The 22,156-nt window shown below is 40.8% G+C and overlaps 1 protein-coding gene across 4 annotated transcripts in view; it reads left to right on the forward strand.

The window, feature by feature from the left end:
* Positions 1-22,156, forward strand: part of FGF13 (fibroblast growth factor 13) — a 468,515-nt gene that overhangs the window by 402,165 nt on the left and 44,194 nt on the right. For all 4 annotated transcript variants that reach the window (XM_032841401.1, XM_032841400.1, XM_032841403.1 and 1 more), the window contains 2 exons: positions 1,857-1,967; positions 7,410-7,513. In XM_032841401.1, the coding sequence (XP_032697292.1) occupies positions 1,857-1,967; positions 7,410-7,513 (215 nt within the window). The remainder of the gene's footprint in view (positions 1-1,856; positions 1,968-7,409; positions 7,514-22,156) is intronic.

Genomic DNA, 22,156 nt, shown 5'->3' on the forward strand with positions numbered 1-22,156 from the left:
TGTATGTAAGCGTAGGTGAGTTTGTCGGGGGCCCATCTGGTGCGGATGCGGCCACCTAGCCGGTGTGCGTGCGTGGGAAGCGATGGCTTTCTCGCCGCGTTCGTAGCGGTAACTGGCTTGCTGCATTGCAACTGCCGTGGGACAGGCGCAGAGCCCGGAGCCAGAGCCGGCGGGGGGGGGGGGGCGCCCTCAGCTTCAGACGTGCCCCGTGTGTGCACGCCAGGGGGCTCTGGCACGCGTGACCCAGACGTGGCCGCCGTGTGTGTGTGTGTGTCTGTGTGTGGCGTGGAAACTGCAGGCGCCGAGCTGGGCAGACACCACCGCCCGCCCTAGCGAACCCGGGGAAACCCTCCTTTGCCTTTACGCCTGCAGCTCTGACCCTTCCCCTGATCCAGCTTCCACCGCCCGCCCCCCCCAAACGCCGTGGGTTTCGGCTCTCTAGGCATTCTGTTTCTTCGATCACTTCTGAGCTTATCGGGACAGACTTGACTTGTGGTGCACCCTTGAAATATTTGCTGGAGAGGGGGCAGTGGATCCCTAGACCCTTGTGGCCAAGAGCTTAGTGATCTGGTTAGACTCATGAAACTGGTTACTTGCTACTAAAATGCTGGATTGAAGAGAGAACTCACAGCCAGATTGTAGGTCCTTTGGAACCTATTCCGCGAGAAGAGTAGCGCGGTATCCCGGTGCCAGGGGAAATTTCACACAGCTCTAGGTGTTAAGGTAGAGCTTCAAGGAGAGCTTCAAGGTAGAGCTTCAAGGAGAACATACAGCTTATTTGGCCTTTCTTCCCCAAATGCATCCTTTACGCTGTTTTCTTACTTTTAACGAGCTAAATAATACTGAATTTCAGACTTACTCACCAATTTGTTCTCTCTGTATGTGTTCCACACACTATGGACTGGAAAGGCAGACATCCATTTTCTGTTTGCACGAAGTTTGCAAGGCATTCGCTGTGAATTGGGCTTGTTTTAAAAAGGCTGAAGTAGTTGCAAAGCATGATTATGTGGCCTGAATGATCACATACGTATGATTTCGGTGCAGGTATCTGCATTCAGTTAAAAGCAAATTTTTGATAACATGGCTCTTATTGGTAAATTAGGTACTTTATTAAATCTGTGGTGATTCATAATTGAAAATCATTGTAACTGAGAACCCAACTCATATTGCTGTATAAACTAATTTCCTTTTCCTCCCCACCAACAAACACCCTGCTCTTTTTGCCTCCCTTTTCCCTAAGGATAATTAACACGATAGGGTATGGTAATGGATTTTTTTCCCCTCCTCTCCCCTTTTCTCTGTATCACAGCTCCAATTTCCAAATGTAAGTCCTTTTTGATGGGCTTTCAGATTATTGATGCATTTTCAACGCTCTCAGAATGGAGGGGACTAATTATTCGAAGAGCAATAATGCTGAGAGAAGTCTTTGTGAGTGTGTTTTTGGTCCCTGGTTGTCAAACCACTGGAAATTATCTTTGTATTTCTCCTTCTCCTTCCTCATGAGAAGTGGCACATCGTTAAAAGGCAGAACATGCCATTTGCCAACCTGTTCGGAATGCTCAGTGAGCTAGAGTCCCACTCTGTAAGCCAGGGGACATGCTCTCAGAAACTAGCTGCCCTCAGAAGCTTTAGGGCTTTACCAAGGTGCCGAGGTAGAAATCAAAGCTTTCTTCAGCTTGGAGATTCCCTCCAAAACTTGGGAGTTTGTTGCCTGTTTCCTTTCAGAGGACTCTTTAAAGTTGTGGTATGACCTTTTCCACTAAAGTTTATAAATGAAATCAGAATTTTGACTTCTGAGTCTTTTCAACTCATAAGCACAACTTATCGACTGATCCAAATCCTCCTTCTCTTTGCAGAGCCTCAGCTTAAGGGCATAGTTACCAAACTCTACAGCCGCCAAGGTTACCACTTGCAGCTGCAGGCAGATGGAACAATCGATGGCACAAAAGACGAGGACAGCACTTACAGTAAGTGACCGCGAAATACATAGGATCTCCCAGCGAGTGCCCTGTTGACATTGCGTGTTTTCTTTGTGATTATTACTATTTTGAAATTAACAACCCTTGTGAATTTCTCCCCCAAGGCAAAAATACAGTCAACACTTCCACACTGTTGGTACAGGTTAACCTAAGGGAAGTTGAATGTGAAAATATGTAAAATAGTGAACTATAGCAAATAATGCTGACACCATCTGAAGAACCATCCAAATGTCATCTCCATGGTAATCTGGATAGATTTATGGCTGTCCTTTGGATTTTATTACTTTTTTCCCACAGAAAATTTACTCACCCACACACTGATCCTGAAATAGCACGTTATCTCTACTCTTAAGAACCGGTCTCATCCCAAGAGGGAGGAGTGGTTTTGTGTCATGAGAATTCATCATTACAAGCTTCCACTTCTGCTCCCCGCCCTCCACACACACTGATAACTCTGAGACTAATTGGGATTTTAACAATTGAGATATGTCCACAGGTGGGTGAAGGGATTTCTCTTAGTGCTTTATTTATTTTTTTCTAAACCATGGTTTGAGTAAAGACCAACTTGGGACCATCACAGTGAACCTAATAAAGGAAACACATCAAAAATAAAGTCAATTTTATTTCTAATTATTGAAATAATGTGATTATAAGATGTTACATAACTTTTTATCACGTATGCTTTTATTTATCGGAAGTCATGAAAACAAACTCACAAACAATGAAGCCCTCTCTTCCCTAATAATTGGTGTTTTCTTGCCATTGGAAGATTTCTGCATACCCATTAAAAGTTCCATGAGGCCGAAACACCTGGTTCTCACAATTCATTCTCTGTTTTCCCTTATTTATATTGCACTTCCTTCGGATTTTGATAATTTCCTAGAAACATCCCCTCTATCGGCTAAGAAGACAGCAAGGAAAGCCAGTGAGAAGGCTAACGAGTCCTCTGCAGCATTTTGAGAGATGGTCGGCTGCAGACAGCAAAGCCATAGACAGGGGTCCCAGTTTTAGGTGTCAAAAGAGTTTCTCACCTTTTAATAATGCTTCCTGGGCTGATGGCCAAGCTATGACCCCAAGAGGAAGTCACCTTTAATTACCCTTGAAGAAAGCCCTGGTGGTACCAAGGATGAGAAACATCCATACTGAATGGTTCTTCACTGTTTTTGCAAAATGCTGTGTTACTCTTGCGATGTTCAAGTTCTACAGTGAGTATCTTAGATGTTGTTTTGTGCATACTCTTCTGTTTGAAAAACTTTGTCAAATGTGAATAGAGGGTTTTACTGTAATTGTGTAACAGACATTAGTACATAATGATCAGTTAGAAAACATTCTGATAAATTTTAGGTACAGATCAGTATCTAGGGAAGGAATTGGGGGGAGGGGGTTGTGAGCCGGTCTGTTTTCATAAGTGCTTCTACAAAATGGGTCCACTGGGCATTACTGAAAGGAAGTTTATGATTAGTTGCCCATGAGCCCCCCCCACCCAGTCAAGTTTTCCCCCCATCTATTTGTAGCATCTTTCCTACATTAAAATCAGAGGAAAAAATTATTTTGGTTCTAGTGTTCACATGCGTTTCTTGAAAAGGAAAAACTTTAAAATGAGTGCATTGGTTGTGTTTTGTGAACAGCAATGTGCCAAATGTATCAAGATCACACGCTAGGCAGTCCTTTTAAGATAAACACACACTCACACATGTATACACACACACGGGCACACACATATATGTATGTAAATCAAGACTCTGTTCCCTACAGTGGAGCTTTAAATCACGTAGTAGGTTTTACTCTTCAATTCCTGTGTATTCATAGCTTCTGCCTTTGGTTGTCTTATACCTCTGACTGATAGGAATGGCATTTCTGTGTACTAAAGATACTCTAAGACCTTGAACGAGTGTTAGCCTGATTATCAGAATCAGTATTTAGGCAGAATGAAATAATAAGGGGGAAAGCGATGGTGGTAAGTATTACCAGAACATGAAGCATTCAAGTGAAAAGTACCTCAAAAGAAATAGCAGGTCTGTGGGGCTTGACCCTTCCCCAGCCGCCGAATGCAACCAGAGGCCAGGGGACTAGCTAATCTTCCCCAGTGAGGATATTGTAGGGCATAAGTCATCAGGAAACAGTCTTGTTTCATGATTAAAATGATTATTCACATGATCATCATTACGATGGAAGTCTAGCCATGTAAATTTATTCTTTTTTTCTCGAAAGCCAGGCAATTTCCTTGACATTCATTATTTTAAATGAGTAGAACAAGAATACAAGTTGTTTTTTCTTCAACAGTAACTCATTTATGTAGTGTTTCCTTAACACGTATTCCTGATACTGTGTTTATTTTTTGTTTTGTTTTGTTTTTAATACTTTTTAGTACCTTTTGTCATTTTTTTTCTCACTTAGTTCAAAATGATTTGATGATATTTTCATTCTGTGGTGATAAGCATAATACGATGAAACACATTCGTTCACATTTACCCAACTAGATTTATTCCTATAAACGTATGTTGGATATTATGCATTTAAGCTGACCTTTGATGAACTTATTACAAGGGTAGATGTCAGTTCAGTAAAATCTCATCATGAGCAAACCAGCCATTGTAAATTATGTATTTCCCCCTAAAAAGGAAAAGTTGATAGACATTTCATGGCAGCAGTTTTATTATTATCTGCCTTGGGTGCAATGAGGGCTATTTTAAAAGAATAGGCAACTTTCCCTGCAAATCTCCGGCAGTGTTACTAGTTCAGTGTGTCAGGTCTCCCCAGTCTGCAGTAAGATACATTTCTATTAATTGCTCCCTTTGAAAAATTGACCTTAGCCCAGCTAAGGAAGAAGGATGTGTGTATCCAGTGTGTATCCAGTAAACCTTAAGTGTCAACTTATGCATGTCTCTGAGAAAATGGTCCCTTCAAGGTAGTAGACTGAGTTTAATTGGTTTTATGTAGACACAGTAGAATAAACAAGAAACAAAAGCCCTTTTATTTATTAAAAGCTTATGCGAAACTTTGACAGAGAGGGAAGAAGAGATTTTTGGTATTTAATCAATGTGTTTTAGATACACAAATGAAATCAATTGTTTTCTTCTCATATGTAGAATAGTTTCATCCTAATTGAAATGATATCTTGTGTCCAGGAGGAAGTACTCCAGATTTAGAGAAACACAGGCACATAGGAAAATATCGATTCTGCCTAAGCTTACCCCTGATGTAATTTCTTTGAGTTGTTATCTGGAAACTGTTTTATCTGACCCTTTACACTTTCAACCAACCTAGTTTATGATCTATCTTGAATGTCTAAAGACTAGAATGATTAGCTGCTGTCTACTTTTGCTGCCTTCTTCAGTTTTGTTTTGTTTTAGAGTGCTGATTTTTGTTTTTGAATGGGGTGTCACAGAAATTTATGGTGCATAGTGAAAAATTTATGTTCTCCTCCATAGTTAACACCATTAATCAGGAATAGATAATCCCGGGCATGGATTACTGATGGATTTTGCTTCTCTTCTACCTCCTGCTATCTGATGTTTGGAATTCAAGCATTATATTGCTCATTAAAACCCACACCAGAGATGTTGAGGCACGTGGTGAAGATCAAATCTTTTTCTCTCTCTTCTTACCTTTTTTTTTTTTTTGCTTTTTACAAGCTACATTAAGAGAACTAAGGAGGCTCTGAGTGTTGTGATAAACGAGGTTCTAGACACAGTTCTGAATTTTATTTATCACTCCCTGTCCTCTAGGACTATAACTAAACTAGGATTCAGACACAGGCTGGTTTTCTAGTTGTCTGGTGGTACACCGTGGTAATGGCTTTTTACACCAAACCCATATGGAAGTTTTCAGTTGGTTTTTTAGATCTCAGATTTTTTTTTAAACAAGAACTTTTATGTAATGGGATTGTGAACTGTTGCATTCCAAAAGTATCATATTGTCATGTTGTCACCATTCCGATTGCTGTCAATCCGCAGATGTGTGTTGAGCACCTCTGCGAGCAAGGCATCATCAACAGAAAGAGATATATACATAAGCAAAGAGACAGACTCCTTTCCTGTGCATTGCATTGTCAAATATAGCATGCGATCCTGGCTTGCAATCTGTGCGATCACTTTCCTTTACCTCACATAACAGAAGGGCACAGCTTTTAATACGATGAGCATTGAACGAGGTGCCATCAGTGGCATGTGGTGGGAACACTTGTATTTTGAACTGTACAATATGTCCTCGCTCCTCTCTGGTAACACCCTGATTTTAAGGGAAATATACATTGGAGGCTCCCCCAAGGAGTATTCATTTCCTCACTAATATTTTTCACCCATATTGCCCCACCTACTGCAGCAGGATAGATATGCATCAAGGTAAGAGATCTCAGAAAAGCTGTTCTTACCCACATGGTGACTCTTTTACATTCTTGTTCACAGAAATGATAGCAGACCGATGTATCCTCTTCAGTAAACTTACACACCAAGGCAACAATCATCAACATTGGTCTATGACTCTTGAAAGGTGCACAGGCTAGCTTCAAAAGATGTGTGTGGCAAGCACTACGTTTTAAAAATGTACTGTTTTATTTTTATTCGCAGTGTAGGAGGGAGTAGACAGCTGGTAGGGGGAGGACGCCCACTGGTTTTCTCCAGTGAGTGGTGTGTGATTGTGAGGAGAGGCTGGGTGTAAGTTTCACGCAATCAAACCTTCAAATGGAGAAATGAAGGCCTCTTTGGTACCAGCTGGCTGCCTACTTACAACTATTTTGCTAAATAAACAAACAAACCTCTTAAGTTCATTATTGGTATTCGTTTCACCTTTGCTACTAGATGCAAAAAGCTAGGCACTGCCCCTCCACCCCCAACCCTATCTTGGAAAATGTTGGTTCTTTAAGAAATACTGAAATACTACTCTGGGAACATAAGACTACAAAATGACTTTTTTTTCAAGGCCCGGATTTATTTTTGGGTTGTTGCATTGGAAATAATACAGATAATTTAGATGAGGGAGTTAGACTAGTATCTTTTCTAAGATTCTAGGAATCTCTCCCCAACTGGTAGATCATAACCATGTCTGTGAATTTTAGCTGTCATCTAGGGGAGCGGTTTAAAATAGTTCGTTGAGGATAAAGCCATTTAATATATAGACCAGTTCCTGAAACTGTAGCTCTCCAAAAGCATCGGGATTCCCTACTTCCGACACTACACAAACCACGGGCTTGTCTCCCATTTCCCCGGGGTGTCTAACAGTATGTGGCCATGGCACAGCCCCACTCATGCGACTGTAGCCAGACACCGAGCACAGTAAAAGGGAGAAGAGGCCCTATCTATCTATGTGTAAATACACAGACATCGTTTTACCCAGCACACATTACTTTTGGAGGGCCACACCTGCCGGGAACATTGTAAAGCTATGGAATTCAGAATGATGACATCGCTTTCGCATTCTTTTTGATTCCAGCTCTGTTTAACCTCATCCCTGTGGGTCTTCGAGTGGTGGCTATCCAAGGAGTTCAAACCAAGCTGTATTTGGCAATGAACAGCGAGGGATACCTGTACACCTCGGTAAGCCTTTCACGGTGCTCATGCTTTGAGCATCGGGTTTCATCCGATGTGAAATAAAACATGTTGTGTATGTGTTACTGCAGATTTCTGTGATGAGGAAGAATGTTTTTGATGGAAAGATCTCATTTGAAAGGACAAATCAACTTCCAGGGAAAGTTCTGTATATTGCTAGTTAATCGCTTGAGGCTAACATTTTTGGTATAAAATCAAAGATCCACTAAACTTTTTTTTGCGCATATGATGACATTTGGGTTATTAGTTTACATAGCATATCATAGAATGCTCTGTCTTGCTGTCCTGCTTGGCAATTCAATATATATGTATCCATGTTTCCTCCTAAAGAAACGAAGGAGACCTCTTCCTCAAATGAACTCTGGGACATGAAAGACAGTTCTGCAACTATCTCTGTTCCTCATCTTCCGTTCAACTAGGTCACATTTGCTGTCTCTACCCTTTTTCCTTCAGGCACATTTCAACCTCTCCCTGTGTGCACATTCCTGCTTTTCCCAGGAAATATGTAAACAGTGTAGACAACAATTCAGTTAGGAACACAAGGCCAAACTAGAAAGCTTTTTAAAAATATGTTTCACATTTAAATACAGGCAGAAACAGTACAGTTCTCAGAGCAAGGATTTCATTCTTACCAGTAGACCTAGTTACCGATTACAGGAGAGCACTTAATCTAGGAATACTTTGTAATCTTCATTTCAAGTTGCAGGTATTTTCAGAAGAGGCTAGGATGTTTAAAATGGAGAGAACTGCTTGTCAGACTTCCTACTAGATAACCTTCATGGAGGCTATTACCATGGCTGGAGAAACCTGGTCCCCAGTCGGCCTGAGTGGTTAATCTATAAATACTTGTGCTCTCGCCTGTTCCCTGAATTTATTGCAAAGCCAGGTGTGTAGAGAGACTGTTGACAGACGTTTCATAGCCCCAGTTTTCAGAGGCCAGGCTGGGAAAGAGGTGGGAGAAGACGAAGACCACAAAGGGCCCATTCATTTGGCTAACCAGGTAGTCCGTTTCACGTTACCATAGACGATCGGTCACCAGCAGAACCCTCCAGCCCTGGTCACTGTCTGCTTCTTATCAGGCCACGGCAGTGGTCTTATTGAATAAATGCAGGGGCTTTATGATGTTTACAAAGGCAAAATTTGGATTTATCACTATATTCGTGAAATCTGTCACTCATTAATACATTGCTATTATTATAAAGGATAGGAAAGAGGATTTGTTCTTCAGGTCTGTGAGTTAAGGTAAGAGAATGTAGGATTTTAATTAACCTCATTTAGATCCACAGACTGCCTCAACAGGGCCAGATACAAAGGTAGGTGTTTAATGAAAGAAATGCTTGTTTTCTGAAACCACTGTGCAGGCATGGGAGGGAATGGAATATACGAAGCATACTTTTGGGAAGGTGAATACCAGATGGGACAGAAGCTTATCACTAGGAAATAATTACTGGTCAAGAATCCAGAAGGTTGAATTTTTTTAAATCTTGCAACAATAATTTTAATTTTGGCAATAACCTTTAAGTTAGAGTGAGGAAAAAGTCATGTTAAGTAATATGTCAGGTGTCGCCACTCAAGAAAATGAGGGCATTTGGTAATACATTTAAGGAACCGATGTAAAAAATTCACAGCCTACCGTTTGAATTGACCATCATTTTGGCAAGTAGATAAATGCCAACATGAGCTCATTTCTAAAGAAGACTTCCCAGGAGGAATCAGCATTGCAGATCGATGGGCTTTATTTCTCTCTGTGATGGGCAAGCTGAGAGGGAAATGTGGGACACTTTGTACGCTTTTCCCATTAAGGTAAAGGAACCTTAAGTGAGCATTTCCCATTAAAGGAAAAGGAACCTTAAGTGAGCATTTCCTATTAAGGAAAAGAAGCTGTGTTTTCATTAAGGAGGAAGAATGTCTGATTGACATCATTGAACCCTGGAGTTCACACAGGGAAAAAGATCCAGCAAAGAGTCTGAATTTTCTCCAGGATAGATTTTCCACTTCTTACTACTCCTCCTGAGTCGTGGTTTGGAGTCCCTTCCCCATGCTGATCACCCATTTCGTTATCATTTCAAGTATGGTGCCCAGATGCCATCAGGATAGAATCTGTCTTAGTAACGTCCGCATCTTGTGTCGTTGTGACCAAAAAGTGACAGGAAATATTATGCCTCATCCAAAAAGAGAGGATCGCACTGCTCTTACATGAAACCATGGCAGTTCTACCGCTGAAACATTGTAAGCAGTTCTGTTAAGTACGACGTAGCAAAGAGAAAATGGGTTTCGTCGGTGACCTAAGGAGGGAGCAAAAATAAGGAAGTGAGGACTACTGACATGGGCAAGTAAAAAAAAAACCTATTAGGACATTACTGAAAATCATCTTGGTGGGGAATGACTAAGGGCTGCCTTAGGGCATCGGCAGTGGCATTGGCCAAAGGGACGTGTACTCGTGAGCTGTTTCAGAGGTAGAATCATCAGGATTTGGTGGCCGACTGGATTTGGAGAGAATGCAGGACCCCCGTGGGTGGTCCAACATGTAGGCTCGCCACTTACTACACACAGACGGCAGTGAAGGAGCTGCCGTACAGACGCTTTTTAAAATGTGCACAATGGCGGGTTATGTGGGGGGCCCGGGGGGAGAGGGAGAGTCTTACCTCTGGCAACTGGTCTGATGGTGAAGCTGTTAACCATGATGTAGAGTAAAGGAGAAAGCAGACCCGGGAAGGAAGGTACCCGAGTGGAGCTTGCTATAGATCCTTGAAAATATGAACGTGGAGTTGGAGAAAGATGTGAGCTAGGGATACAGTGTGGGAGCTCCTGCATGTAGGTGGCGGTTGCTGGCGTGGAAATAGTCGAGAGAATATGTAGCACAGGAAGAGACGAGCGTTTGTCAAATAATATTAGGGAATACCATCGCGCACGTGCCGGCAGCAGCAGCAGAACTAATGGAGGCAGATCGCACGAGAGGGAGTTTTCAGAAGAGCCCGCAATGTCAAATACTTCGGAGAAAATAAGTCAAACAAGAACTAGGACTCTATCATAGGAAAGTCTTCAGTGATCTTGACAAGAGCACTTTCAGCGGAGTCATGGAGACAGAAACCAGACTGTAGTGGGTGACTTGAGGAGGGTGAATGGGAAGGGGAAAGTAGAGGCGGTAGGTATGACATTTCTAACAGGAGACACGTGAGTATTTAGAGGAGGACATAGGACTGAGGGACGAATGCTTTTGGGGTTATTTGGTTAAGACACTTGAATCTACTTGTTAGGGGAAGGAAAAGAGCCAGTCGAGAGGAAGGAATTAAAAACATAGGAAATGGGGTCCAGAAGGAGTTGAAAAGACTGACGGAATTGAGTGTAAGTGAAAGGATTAGATTGACCTTGGTAAGAGGGAGCCCACTGCTACAATAGGAGCCAAAGAGATGAGGACAGATGCAGAGGGACATAGGTATACGAAGCCGGCTGGTGATGGAGAAGAAAGTTGAGGGATTTCCAGCCAAATGCCCTGTGTATTCCCACTGAAGCAGACTGAGAGGTCACCGGCTGAAAAACAGAGCCCCGGGGTGGCATGGGTGAAGATTTGAAACAGCTGTTTTGGGAAAGGGGGCGTGGAAACGGTCTAATGACCAGGGCTGTGTAAACCACAGCACATGAGCCCAATCCAGGCTAGAACCTGTCTTTGTAAATAAAGTTTTATTGGAACACAGTCACACCCATTCATTTACTTACAGTCTCGGACTGCTTTTATGCTACAACAGCAGAGCTGAATAGTTGCAACAGAGGCCTGAGGGCCCACAAAGGCAAAATTATTTACTATCTTAACCCTTTACCAAAAAAAGTTGGCTGACTCTTAGTGGGATAGCCAGTCTCAACTTAGCTACCTATTAGAATCACCTGGGGACCTTTAAAAAAATGCCAGTCTCTCTGCTACACTCAAACCAATTATACCAAACTATCTAAAGGCGGGGGGGTCTGTGCATGAATATTTTCTAAAACTCTGCAGCTGATGCTAATGGGTAGCTCGGGTTGAAAACCACTTATCTAGGGCCAAGAAAAATGATTGCTGAATAGCACTGAGAACCACCCCCGCCCCTACCGTGAAGTCAGAAACCATGAACTCATATGCACTTTGTCCTTTATCTGAAATATCTGATGCTGATCATCTCACTCTGCTCTTGCAAACAAATTGACTTTATATTTCTGAAGGACTGTTTCTTGAGAGGAAGGAAAATGCTGACTCTCGGGAAAGCTCTCTTATTTTATTTCCTTGTATTTCTTTGTATACTTGGTAATTTCTGCCTGTACATCCTTCCATTTCTTTGAAATTCAATTTTTCATTTTTTTACCATTTCTTCCCCCTCTTGTCCATTGCATAAAGAAACAATACCTCCATGTCATGATTGCTATAGAGATAGTAATTTATTTTCCATGATTTATCTCTGAATTCCTGCACTGCACCCTCCCCCCCCTTTTTCTTGTTGCCACGGGGGACAGACTTGATGTAGGCTCAAGTGGCAGTGAGAAACCATCTGTGGCACAGAGAATCATAATTAGCCATTATTTCATAACATACTTACTTTTGTCGATGATAGAACTAAGGCTTACTGGAACTGTAAGGAAATTATTATTCATTATGCATCGAGAACTTTGTTCATACCTTGGGTTTTTCTTTACCAATAATGAGTTACACATAAGCTTTTGAGAGTTCCTCAAAACTTCTTAGTATAAATATTTAGTAGCATAAAGCTGTTCATAATACATATTTCAGAACTGGTTGAAATAAATAAACATTAACTGCAGAAAATCAAGGCTCTTAAATGTGAAAATATTAATAACATCCTAGTACCTGTATTAATAAAGGAGTAATAGCAGATACTAGAAACAGAATAAACTCAAAGCTAAACCGAAAGCATTTTGCTTTGATTTTGGAATGTTCCAGAACTAGTGGCAGTCTTTTTACCTGCCTAATTACTTAACCTCTCATCAGCACTACTTTTCCGTTTCCAGAGTACGTGGTGTTGCTTGAGTTGTGTCTGGGTTGGGGGCACTAACACGAAGACAAGTAGAAATCCTTTGACAAGTAAACTTTTCCATCCACATGCTTCTAGAGAGGACTTACAGGAGTGATTTTACTGCCTTGTTTGATGGTCTTGGGGTGACCATAGCAAATTAGATGCAAGATCAGAAAGCAGGTCTCTCTGAGAGTGAGCTTGATGCCATGGGAATGAGGTAGCGTGTCTTACTGATCCCAGGGGCCCAGTCTGTCTTGAAATCTGAAATGCGGGGGCAGATTTTGACTTCTCTACTGGATTATTTACACATACCTCAAAGTTACCAAGTTTCTTCTCCTATCACACGTGTTAATTTTGATGATCCAGTCAAGATGTTGTCTGATTTTCCACCGTATAGTTCTTGCTCTTTTTTTTTTCTTTTGTAACTAGTAAACAATCCACCAGGAAATGCTTTTAGTAAATACTGTGCTCCTAAAAACCCGGTTTTTAATGTTATATTTTTAGGAACCCCAAACCTCTTTATTTTTATTTTTTTTAATTATGTTATGTTAGTCACAAAACCTCTTTAGAAAAATAAGATAATTAGTCAAAAATTTGAGAAATGACTAATGATTTTTAGGTAAGCCATATAAAGTTTACCAACAGTTAAACTGAGGTTGAGAAAAATGAACATGTTTTTCACAAAGCAAGGAAGCATCATAAAAAGTAGGATCTTCTGACAGCAGAGGATTTTCTGGGTTTAGGCACTGGGCTTAAATAGACCGTGGTTTAATGGAAGGTTAGTTTACATCGTTTGAGTGAATTAAAGTCAGTTCTGATACATTTTTTAACTTCAGACTGTGGGTGGGGGGTTGGTTTATGTTAAAAGGCCTCAGAAGCTCCGTACACTTAGCAGTCAAGTGCAGGCGAACTCTTGTACACATTTGTTCTCTTTCTCAGATTTTAACATGTGACGATTTCAGGTCTAATTTTCAGTGATACGACTTCACAGCTCTAGCCCATGTTCTAATATAGGAAGGATGTTAAAGTTTAGATGAAATCCTCCATCAACTCAGTGTGACAAATATCCTCCTAGCCAACATTTGTAACATGGACAATGTTCAAGTTCTGTCAAATCTATAGATCAGCAAGTTCATATAATGTAACTTCTAGGGTTATTGTCATAGAAGCTTATAAATTGAAATAGAATTAAAAGGAGGGCCCTGGTTTTAAACATTAAAACTGTTTAGGGAAGGGGGATGGACCCCATTATAAAAGGAAATAGATTTAAAATAACCACAAACACTATTAATATCCAGTATGGAAGAATGTGATCATTATTAAATCAAAATTGATTTCTTGGATGGATTTTGCATATAACCAGTAGCCATCATACATAACACCCCTACAAAACTAGTAGACACAAATTCTAGCATCTAATTAAAACTTTAGCTTCTTTATGTACTTCAGTTAATTCACAAAGTATTGAATTTGATTTGTTTATATTAATATAAAGTTAGAAAAGGGTTGACTACAAAAACTTAGATTCCCAATTTTGGTGCCCATATCTAACAGGCTTTTTTGTTTTCAGTGGCCATGGAATTAAACATTTTTTAAAAATATTTTATTTATATATTTGACAGAGATCACTAGTAGAGAGGCGGGGGAGGGGGTATGAGCAGGCTCCCCGCTGAGCAGAGAGCCTGATGCGGGGCTCGATCCCAGGACCCTGAGATCATGACCTGAGCCGAAGGTAGAGGCTTAAACCCACTGAGCCACCCAGGTACCCCGAAATTAAACATTTTTGATGGGCATTTTCATTTCAGATTAAGGGAATGGTAAAGGTAATTAAATGCATATACACATACTTTGGAGCAGTATCACTAAAAATGGAATATAAAGAAAATGAAATTATTTTAGAGAAAGAAAAGCAGAGAAAACAAGCACATTTTATTTGTTAATGAATGGCTCTGCTAGCTCAAGGAGCTAAATTTTACGTTTTGTTTATTTATTTATTATGTTCACTTAGCCCCTGTATAAGTACATCATTAGGTTTTGATGTAGTGTTCAGTGATTCATTAGTTACATATAACACCCAGTGCCCTCCTTAATACCCGTTTTAAAGAGGTTTTAATTATTGTGTTGGTGCTGTTGAGGTCGAGGTCATTATATTTACTGTACTGAAAAATAAACCGTATCTAGCTGTATTCATCTTCGATATTTCTTCAGAATACCAGTGAACCAGCATAATTTTCAAACCCAAAATACATTTCCCAAGTCACAGATTATTTCACATGTTCAGTTCTCTCTCCATTTCATGGAAGTTTCATTCAAATGTGAAAGAAAATCTGGCTTGGCAGGATTTGAATATGAAATTAGATAAATCTGATTGTTTGTACGTTCACAGTCAAGTGCCTTCTCTTTATGGTCTCTGTAAAAATGTAGCCCAGATTGGTAAATTATTCAGGATGAAGGTATAGTTTCTTAGGTAGAAGAATGACTGAGGATGGTGCTTTCTCAGAAATCAAGGAGACAATAGTAGTTGTAGCTAAATAGAGCGAGATTGGCTCCATATTCTGTTTTTGAGGCCAAGTTGAAAAGATAATCCAAATGAGAGGTCATGGGGCATGTATTTAAAAGAGTATCTCTCGGCTTTAACTCGGAAGCTAAATTCATATTTGTAGGAAAAAAGCCAGTCTCTTGGAGCTAAAGAATAAAGTAATTGGCAGGAATGAGGAAGAAGAATTTTAGCAAGTAAAGCCAGATGTAGGGGGGTAATTCATGCGTGCACACACGTGCGCACGTACTTACGCACACACACAACACACATACACAAAGGCAAATGGAAGAAGCCAGTCTTATGTTCATTGCTCTGTTGCTATTATGGGACTAGTTATTTTGGAATTCCCAAAATAAATCTGTTTTAAATATATATCCTATGCTGAACATATAATACCTTTGGAGATTGCTCTAGCAACATATTTGGTAATGCTTACTAGCTTTATAGAACTGAGCAAATAAGACCTTTTAGCGACATTTCGTGTAATTATCCAGTGAGTCTCATGTCTTGGAGCTGACAGTGCTTTTAGTCCCTCCCTTCTTATTTGTATAATTTTAGTCCACAATGTGGCAGAAACAAACAGCCCGTCAGGCCCTTTTTTCTTATTATCCTTTCCATGAAAGTTGTGTCTTCAAATAGTTTACCTACTAATCTTATACTCTGTAAGTAGTAACTGATTTTTCTCCACCGCCCCCTTAGTCATACAACACTGTGTAGCAAAAATTACCTTTTTAGTAAATACTCAACTAATTAATAAAGATGTATGTAAAAAAATAAGAACAAATCATACTATTTGTGTCAGGCCTTTTGAATGTGTAAAATAAGTGAAAGGGCCCAATTACAACCTTTATGGATCCTCTCGAGTGTTAACGTTTTCAGATTACCTAAGGAAGTGAATTACTCAGGGGCCCCTGAGTGGCTCAGTCAGTTAAGCGTCCGACTCTTGATCTCAACTCAGGTCGTCATCTTAGGATCATGAGTTCAAGCTCTGTTTTGGGCTCTGTGCTGGGTGTGGAGCCTATCTTAAAAAAAAAAACAAAAGTGTGTTACCAATACACAAAAACGTTGAAGGCAGCAGTACCGGTTTCAGTGGTTACCCCACTTAAAGGGAATTGTGACTTCTGAACAGGGAAACTTTAAATGAAAGCATTTCTCTGATCAGTATAATAGCTTTAAGCAAGGTTAATAACTGGCAGGCCCCTGACTAATACATTTAATATGTTTTGCCCAGGCGGAATGTGTGAATAGATAACAGGTCTGTCCTAAAATTCTGATTAAGTTACTCATCAGATACTCTGATGCTAACTGCTTTTGACAGTCTGGATGTTGAACTGCTGGGAAAGCCTCAATTGATTTCTTGGGTAGATTTTGCATATAGCCAGTAGCCGTAATATAGAACGCCCCTTTCCATAAGGGCCCCAGATGTGGACAGGAATTCTGGCTCAGCGTAGAGCAGGTATAGCCAGAATTAGAGGTCACGTCCATTTTTACCCAAGAACAAAATTCTTAAAGATATTTGGAAATGTCAAATGTAAATAACAACCCCAAGGCATTAACAACTTAGACAACAACAAGACAGAGGATGAAAAAAGCCTAACAAGGGGAGGGTATGAATCATCCCACAATACTTTCATAATTGACGATGAGACACCAGAAAGTGACAGTGATCACTTTCAGAAAAGGGATTCCAACTGGTCAAACTCCATTATATATAGCAAACACTGTAACAAAAAAGTCTGTGCATAACAAATCCATTGTTCTCATCTGGCCACAAAATCAGCAAGGCTACAACAACAGTGTTTTGGTTGTTTGGCTAAAGAATTCTCTAAAATGTTGTGTAAAGTATTCCCTGGTTCCTGTCCACGACGTGATGATTCCCTGTAATACAAGTGCTTATGCAAGAACCTCTCTGCGGGCTGTTTGCCCCAAAGAAGAGTGAAGTCGAGCTTCCAAGAGACCTGGGAGCCGAGACATTCTTTACTGTAACACAGTGTTTAAGGTAGAGATCTGAAAGCTACCCTCCAACAGACACTTCTGGTCTCAGAAAGCCCCTTCGCACGTCTCAACTACCAGAGAACCGGAGTCATGAGATGGTCTAGATTTGTCAGCCAATCAATTACCAGCTATCCGGGGAACCTCCGTAAGGTACGAGGCTAGAATCTGGCCACAAACAGTGATCACATTGCTCTGTACGGTGGCTGGAGTTTACAGTCATTTGTCCTACATTCAGAGTCCTGATTGTTAGTAGTTGATCTACCGCCGGAAGGATTGGCATAAACTCTTCCTCCCCAACTTCTGCAGCCTGGCAATGCTATTTTTAGTCCCGAAATCACTGTAAGAAAATGCCATCTAGGGAAACAATTTGAATGTCTTTGGGGATGGGGGTGGGTTGAGGGTGCCTCCTGATGGAAATTTACCAGTTGTATTAAATAATATATATTGGATATTTGGCACCACAGTCTTTAGCAGATCACATTAAGACCGTGTTTCTCTGTCATGGGACAGTAACGTTGAATATGATGGGAAAATGGTTGTTGGTCATAACAAGAAATGCTGCAAGTTGGAGTGCTTTAAAAGTCTTGTAAACAAGTGGCTCCACTTGGATAACACGAGTGGGTTACAGGGGGTTCATCCAGCCAAAGCCTCGATGTATGCCCGAGCCCCTATCCCATGTTTGGGCAATGCCACTGGGGAATCTTTCCCTCTGGTTTTCTACAGTTTCATCCTGCAGTAGTAGGCGGAGCGAAGAGAAACGATGCCGACCCGTAGACCCAGATACGACTTCTTGGAGCTATAATATGCAGGCTCTAGTCACACCTGCTATTTTGAGGAATACAAAGTACGTATTTCTCCAGAAGGGAATGATTGTTTCCTACCAGCGACTTTCATGATTGCTGAAGAAACGGAGTAAGGTTTTGATGCTACCATCTCCTTTTGCTCTGAGATCCCTGTTACTCGTGTTACTTCTCTCTGATTAGATGGACGGTTACAGGGGTGGTTAGCGCTAGAGACATTAGGTGGATCAAAAAAGCACATTTAGGAAAGCTGTTTATTACATTTGCGTTCCTCATATCCCTCCAACAAGAGACGTGTTTCTTCTTTCTCCTCTATTCCCAAATAAAAGTATTTGCTCAAACACAGTTCCGCTCCCAGTAGCACTGTCAATAAATCAAAGCATTTGTATGCCACAAGGATATTTGAATCTGGCAATTCTTAAATTTCACGGAACAGGCTCAGGAAACACTGGAACTGCTAGTGTCTCTGATCTAGGCGTGAGGACTTTATTTAAACTGATAATTAGCCTTGAGGGCAGAGCTCAACAGAACTGTGATTAGTGATTTTGCGCAGTACATTTCTTCGCCCTGGACCTTGCTGTGATTTCCGTTCACACAGAGGCCTTGCGGAACAACATTTTAGTTTATGTGCTGTGGAATCTCTTTTGGTCTGCCTCCTCTGCAGATTTTGAGGTTCGGCTCTTTTCCCCACCACAACTCATCATTTTTTTTTTTTTTAAGATTTTACCTATTTATTTGACAGGCAGAGATCACAAGTAGGCAGAGAGGCAGGCAGAGAGAGAGAGAGGAGGAAGCATGCTCCCTGCCGAGGGGAGAGCCCGATGTGGGGCTCGATCCCAAGAACCTGGGATCATGACCTGAGCCAAAGGCAGAGGCTTTAACCCACTGAGCCACCCAGGCACCACAACTCATCATTTTACTTACCACCCGTCACTAACAGGATATGTCTCGAACCTCTGAAATCATAGCGAGACTAGCAGAGTTTGGACCTCAAGGGTGGTTTTTGTTTGTTTGTTTGTTTGTTTTCCAATATCTCTAACACATTCTGGTGATATTCATCAATTTGCATGCTTCTTGCTTTTGGAGGGGTGAGGATGCCTCCGTCTCTGGGGGCTCATTGTCATTACCCCACACGATGGGAGAAAATACATGATTTCCCTTCCTCTGTTAATATCAGGTTTTCCTTTGTGCTGGCTTGTTTAGTTTTCCCCCATAGCACAGTCTTCCAAACATTTGTGTGGACACACAGAGACTGTCGTTTTTTAAGCCACTGGGTGCTAGTGTCGCTTTGGTGTTGTGGTCCATCAAAACATACAAAAGAGGAAGTGGACAGGAGAGGAATCCTAATAGTAAAGAAATGGAAGGACTCCATGTGTGTTTGAAACAATTCTGATTAGATTTGAGTCAGACCTTATTTTTTTTTTTTTTTTTTTTTTTTTGTGGTTGGGACACCTCTGCCTTGGCAGTGTTAGGGAGCCAAAATGAAAATGAAATGCAGTTTCTTCCCCGAGGTTATTGGTACTCTGAGGTTCTGACTAGCCTCTAAGTGCTAGGTTCTACCCTCAGGATTCAACAGTGTGGGAGCAAGCGGCCCAGGCACGTCAGTGGTAAAGATACACCACGAGATTACAGACATTTAGTGAATCAGCAGACAAGATTATCGGATGGCACGTAGTTTCAGAAAGGTTTACCATCATTGCCCTTTTCCCCTCATTTGTGCTAATATTCCAACAAGGAGCTATGCAAACAGGTTTTAAATGGTTTGATTACCTCCTTTAAAGGTCAGGCTTTCCTATTGTTTTATTTAGCATTTCCTGTCAGAATATTTGACAAAGGGTTTTTTTATGGTAAATCTAGAAGCATGTGTACAATAGCCTTTTTATGTGGTCAGTCTCCCACTTGGGAGAGGGAAGGATTTGCCATTTTTGTCAGAATAACTGTGAACTGCCTTCATTTAAAAATGGAACCATAATGAGATTTGGTTGGTGCAATGGCAGGTTCTTGTGTTGGTTACAGCTCACATAAAAAAAAAGCATGCTGATGGGAGCCTGGGTGGCTCAGTGGGTTAGGCTTCTGCCTTCAGCTCAGGTCATGATCTCAGGGTCCTGGGTTCGAGCCCCGCATCGGGCTCTCTGCTCAGCAGGGGAGGCTGCTTCCCCCTCTCTCTCTACCTGCCTCTCTGCCTACTTGTGATCTCTGTCTCTGTCAAATAAATAAAAATCTAAAAAAAAAGCATGCCGAAGGAAGACGGGCAGTTAGCTGGTTTGGACTTTTACTTTGCTTTAACCCCCAACACTTAATTAGCTGTTTTTCTAATTTTTTTAATTATTATTACACATTATGGTTACACATCCCTGAATGGTGACCTAAGTCAACCTTTGAGAAGCCTTACAAACGTACAATCTAACCTCTTTCCGTGTCTAACTAATCCTTAAGTATAGGTGTCATTTACACAATCTGTTGGAATCCCTCCTTTAATGGCATAATTTTCTTGGCTGACATTACGTAGACTTCATCAAGTCCAAAATTCAATAACCCAAGAAATTCTACCAAGACATCAATGTCATAATAAGATCTGTCTATGTAAAGTGTGTCGTCAGCAGTATGAGATACTGACCCCCACTGATACCCTGAATCAACAGCATTTATTAGTAGTTAAATCCCACCTTTTTATGGCTCTGCACGCCTCAGCCCAAGAGATCTCAAACCTCCCATGGTGTGTTCGAGTCCGGGGAAATGAAAACAGGGCCCACTGTGAAAAAAACCTGACAAATAACCTTCAGCAAGTTGCTCATTTCTGGCACATTAGTTAATTACTTCACAAATTGTTCATCGTGTTCCCATTTCTCTTTTATAAGCACACTAACACTTCCTAAATGTTACCTACATTTAATTTCTTAATGAATCGGTGACTCTTTCATAGGTCATAAATTAGCATATGGATTCACACAACCCAGGGGCTACACTACATTTTTAAACTTTTGTTGGAGCATGAGGGAGAAGTCTAAGCCAGCTCATAACACTTGTATGGATTAAACTTTGTTCTTGAAATTTAGCAGCAAGACATTAAAAAAAAAAAACAAAACAAGATTCTTTTTCATGGCGAGTTTAAGTATTACAGTAAGAGAAAAAATTTGTCTTTTTTATTCAGTTTTATTAAACCTCTGTTTGCTCTTACTTTTGCCACCCAACCTATTGCCGTTTCATCACGAACCAGTGTTTTATTCAATACATTGAGAAAATTGATCTTTCAGGAAGCTACATGCAGAGCTGTTATCCCACAATCCATGAGGGGTCCACAGTCCAAGGGGGACCTGCGATATAAATATACTCTCTCTGTATAGGAAGATCCCATTTGAAAGGGTTTAGTGTCATGCCAGAGAAATTTTGCTCTAAAAAGAATTTCCATTCCAAGTTTGTCCTGTCTCTAGGACTCTTAACGAATTTTGCAGAGGCAGCCCAGCATAATCATAATATTAAAATGATAATGTTAAGTATGGTGATGCATTCATTTGGAGCCCTGCTGACTTACATCACCTTACATCACAATATGTGTACTTGACAAGTGGTCAAGAAAAACTATCGAATTTGGATTACTGTTTTGTACTGCTGAATGAAATACAAAGTCAAAAATAGGTATTTTTTAACAACAAATAAGCAAACAAACAAAAAACCCAGTAGCCTGAAATTCATCATTCTGTCTATTTAATTTTTTTTTTTTATCACTGTGGCCCAGGTTACACTAATAGGGTTCTTTGTCCTTCTAGAAGTTCTCAGTGTGTATGTAATCTTTATATATTAGGCAATGCTGGCCAGGAAACATTAAGTGGCTTTCCTACAAGATACGTGAACTTTTCTTTAACTGTTTCATGAGTCTCAGTCTTCCCAGAATTCCAGAATCCCTGCCTCTGATATGATCTTGCGGCAGACTCCTAGAGTTTCCAGAGTTTTTCTTGCTGTGATGGCAACAGTCCTTCCCAAGGCAATTACGTATCATATGTGGTCATCCTGTGTTAGTCAAGGGAAAATTGTTCCTCTAGACTGTTTTGTTGTATTTCCTCATGGGTGCTAAAAGAAGCTTTCTGACCAACTGAGTTTCAAGTCCTGCTTTTAACTGAAATTTTCTTTTATAAGAAAAGAGTAGTAGTAGTTCATTTTTCCCTTCCATTGTGACATTCTGATTTCAAATGAGAGGAATTTTTTGTGCCGTTATTGTTTTGTCTGTGGTCATTTTTCTCTCTCCTGAATCGCTCCTGGAAGGTCTCACTGCCTCCGCATTTTTATTTAGCACAAGCCC

This window comes from Lontra canadensis, unplaced genomic scaffold, assembly GCF_010015895.1.
Source record: "Lontra canadensis isolate GAN:19392208 unplaced genomic scaffold, GSC_riverotter_1.0 scaffold123, whole genome shotgun sequence".
NCBI classification, from domain to species: Eukaryota; Metazoa; Chordata; class Mammalia; order Carnivora; family Mustelidae; genus Lontra; species Lontra canadensis.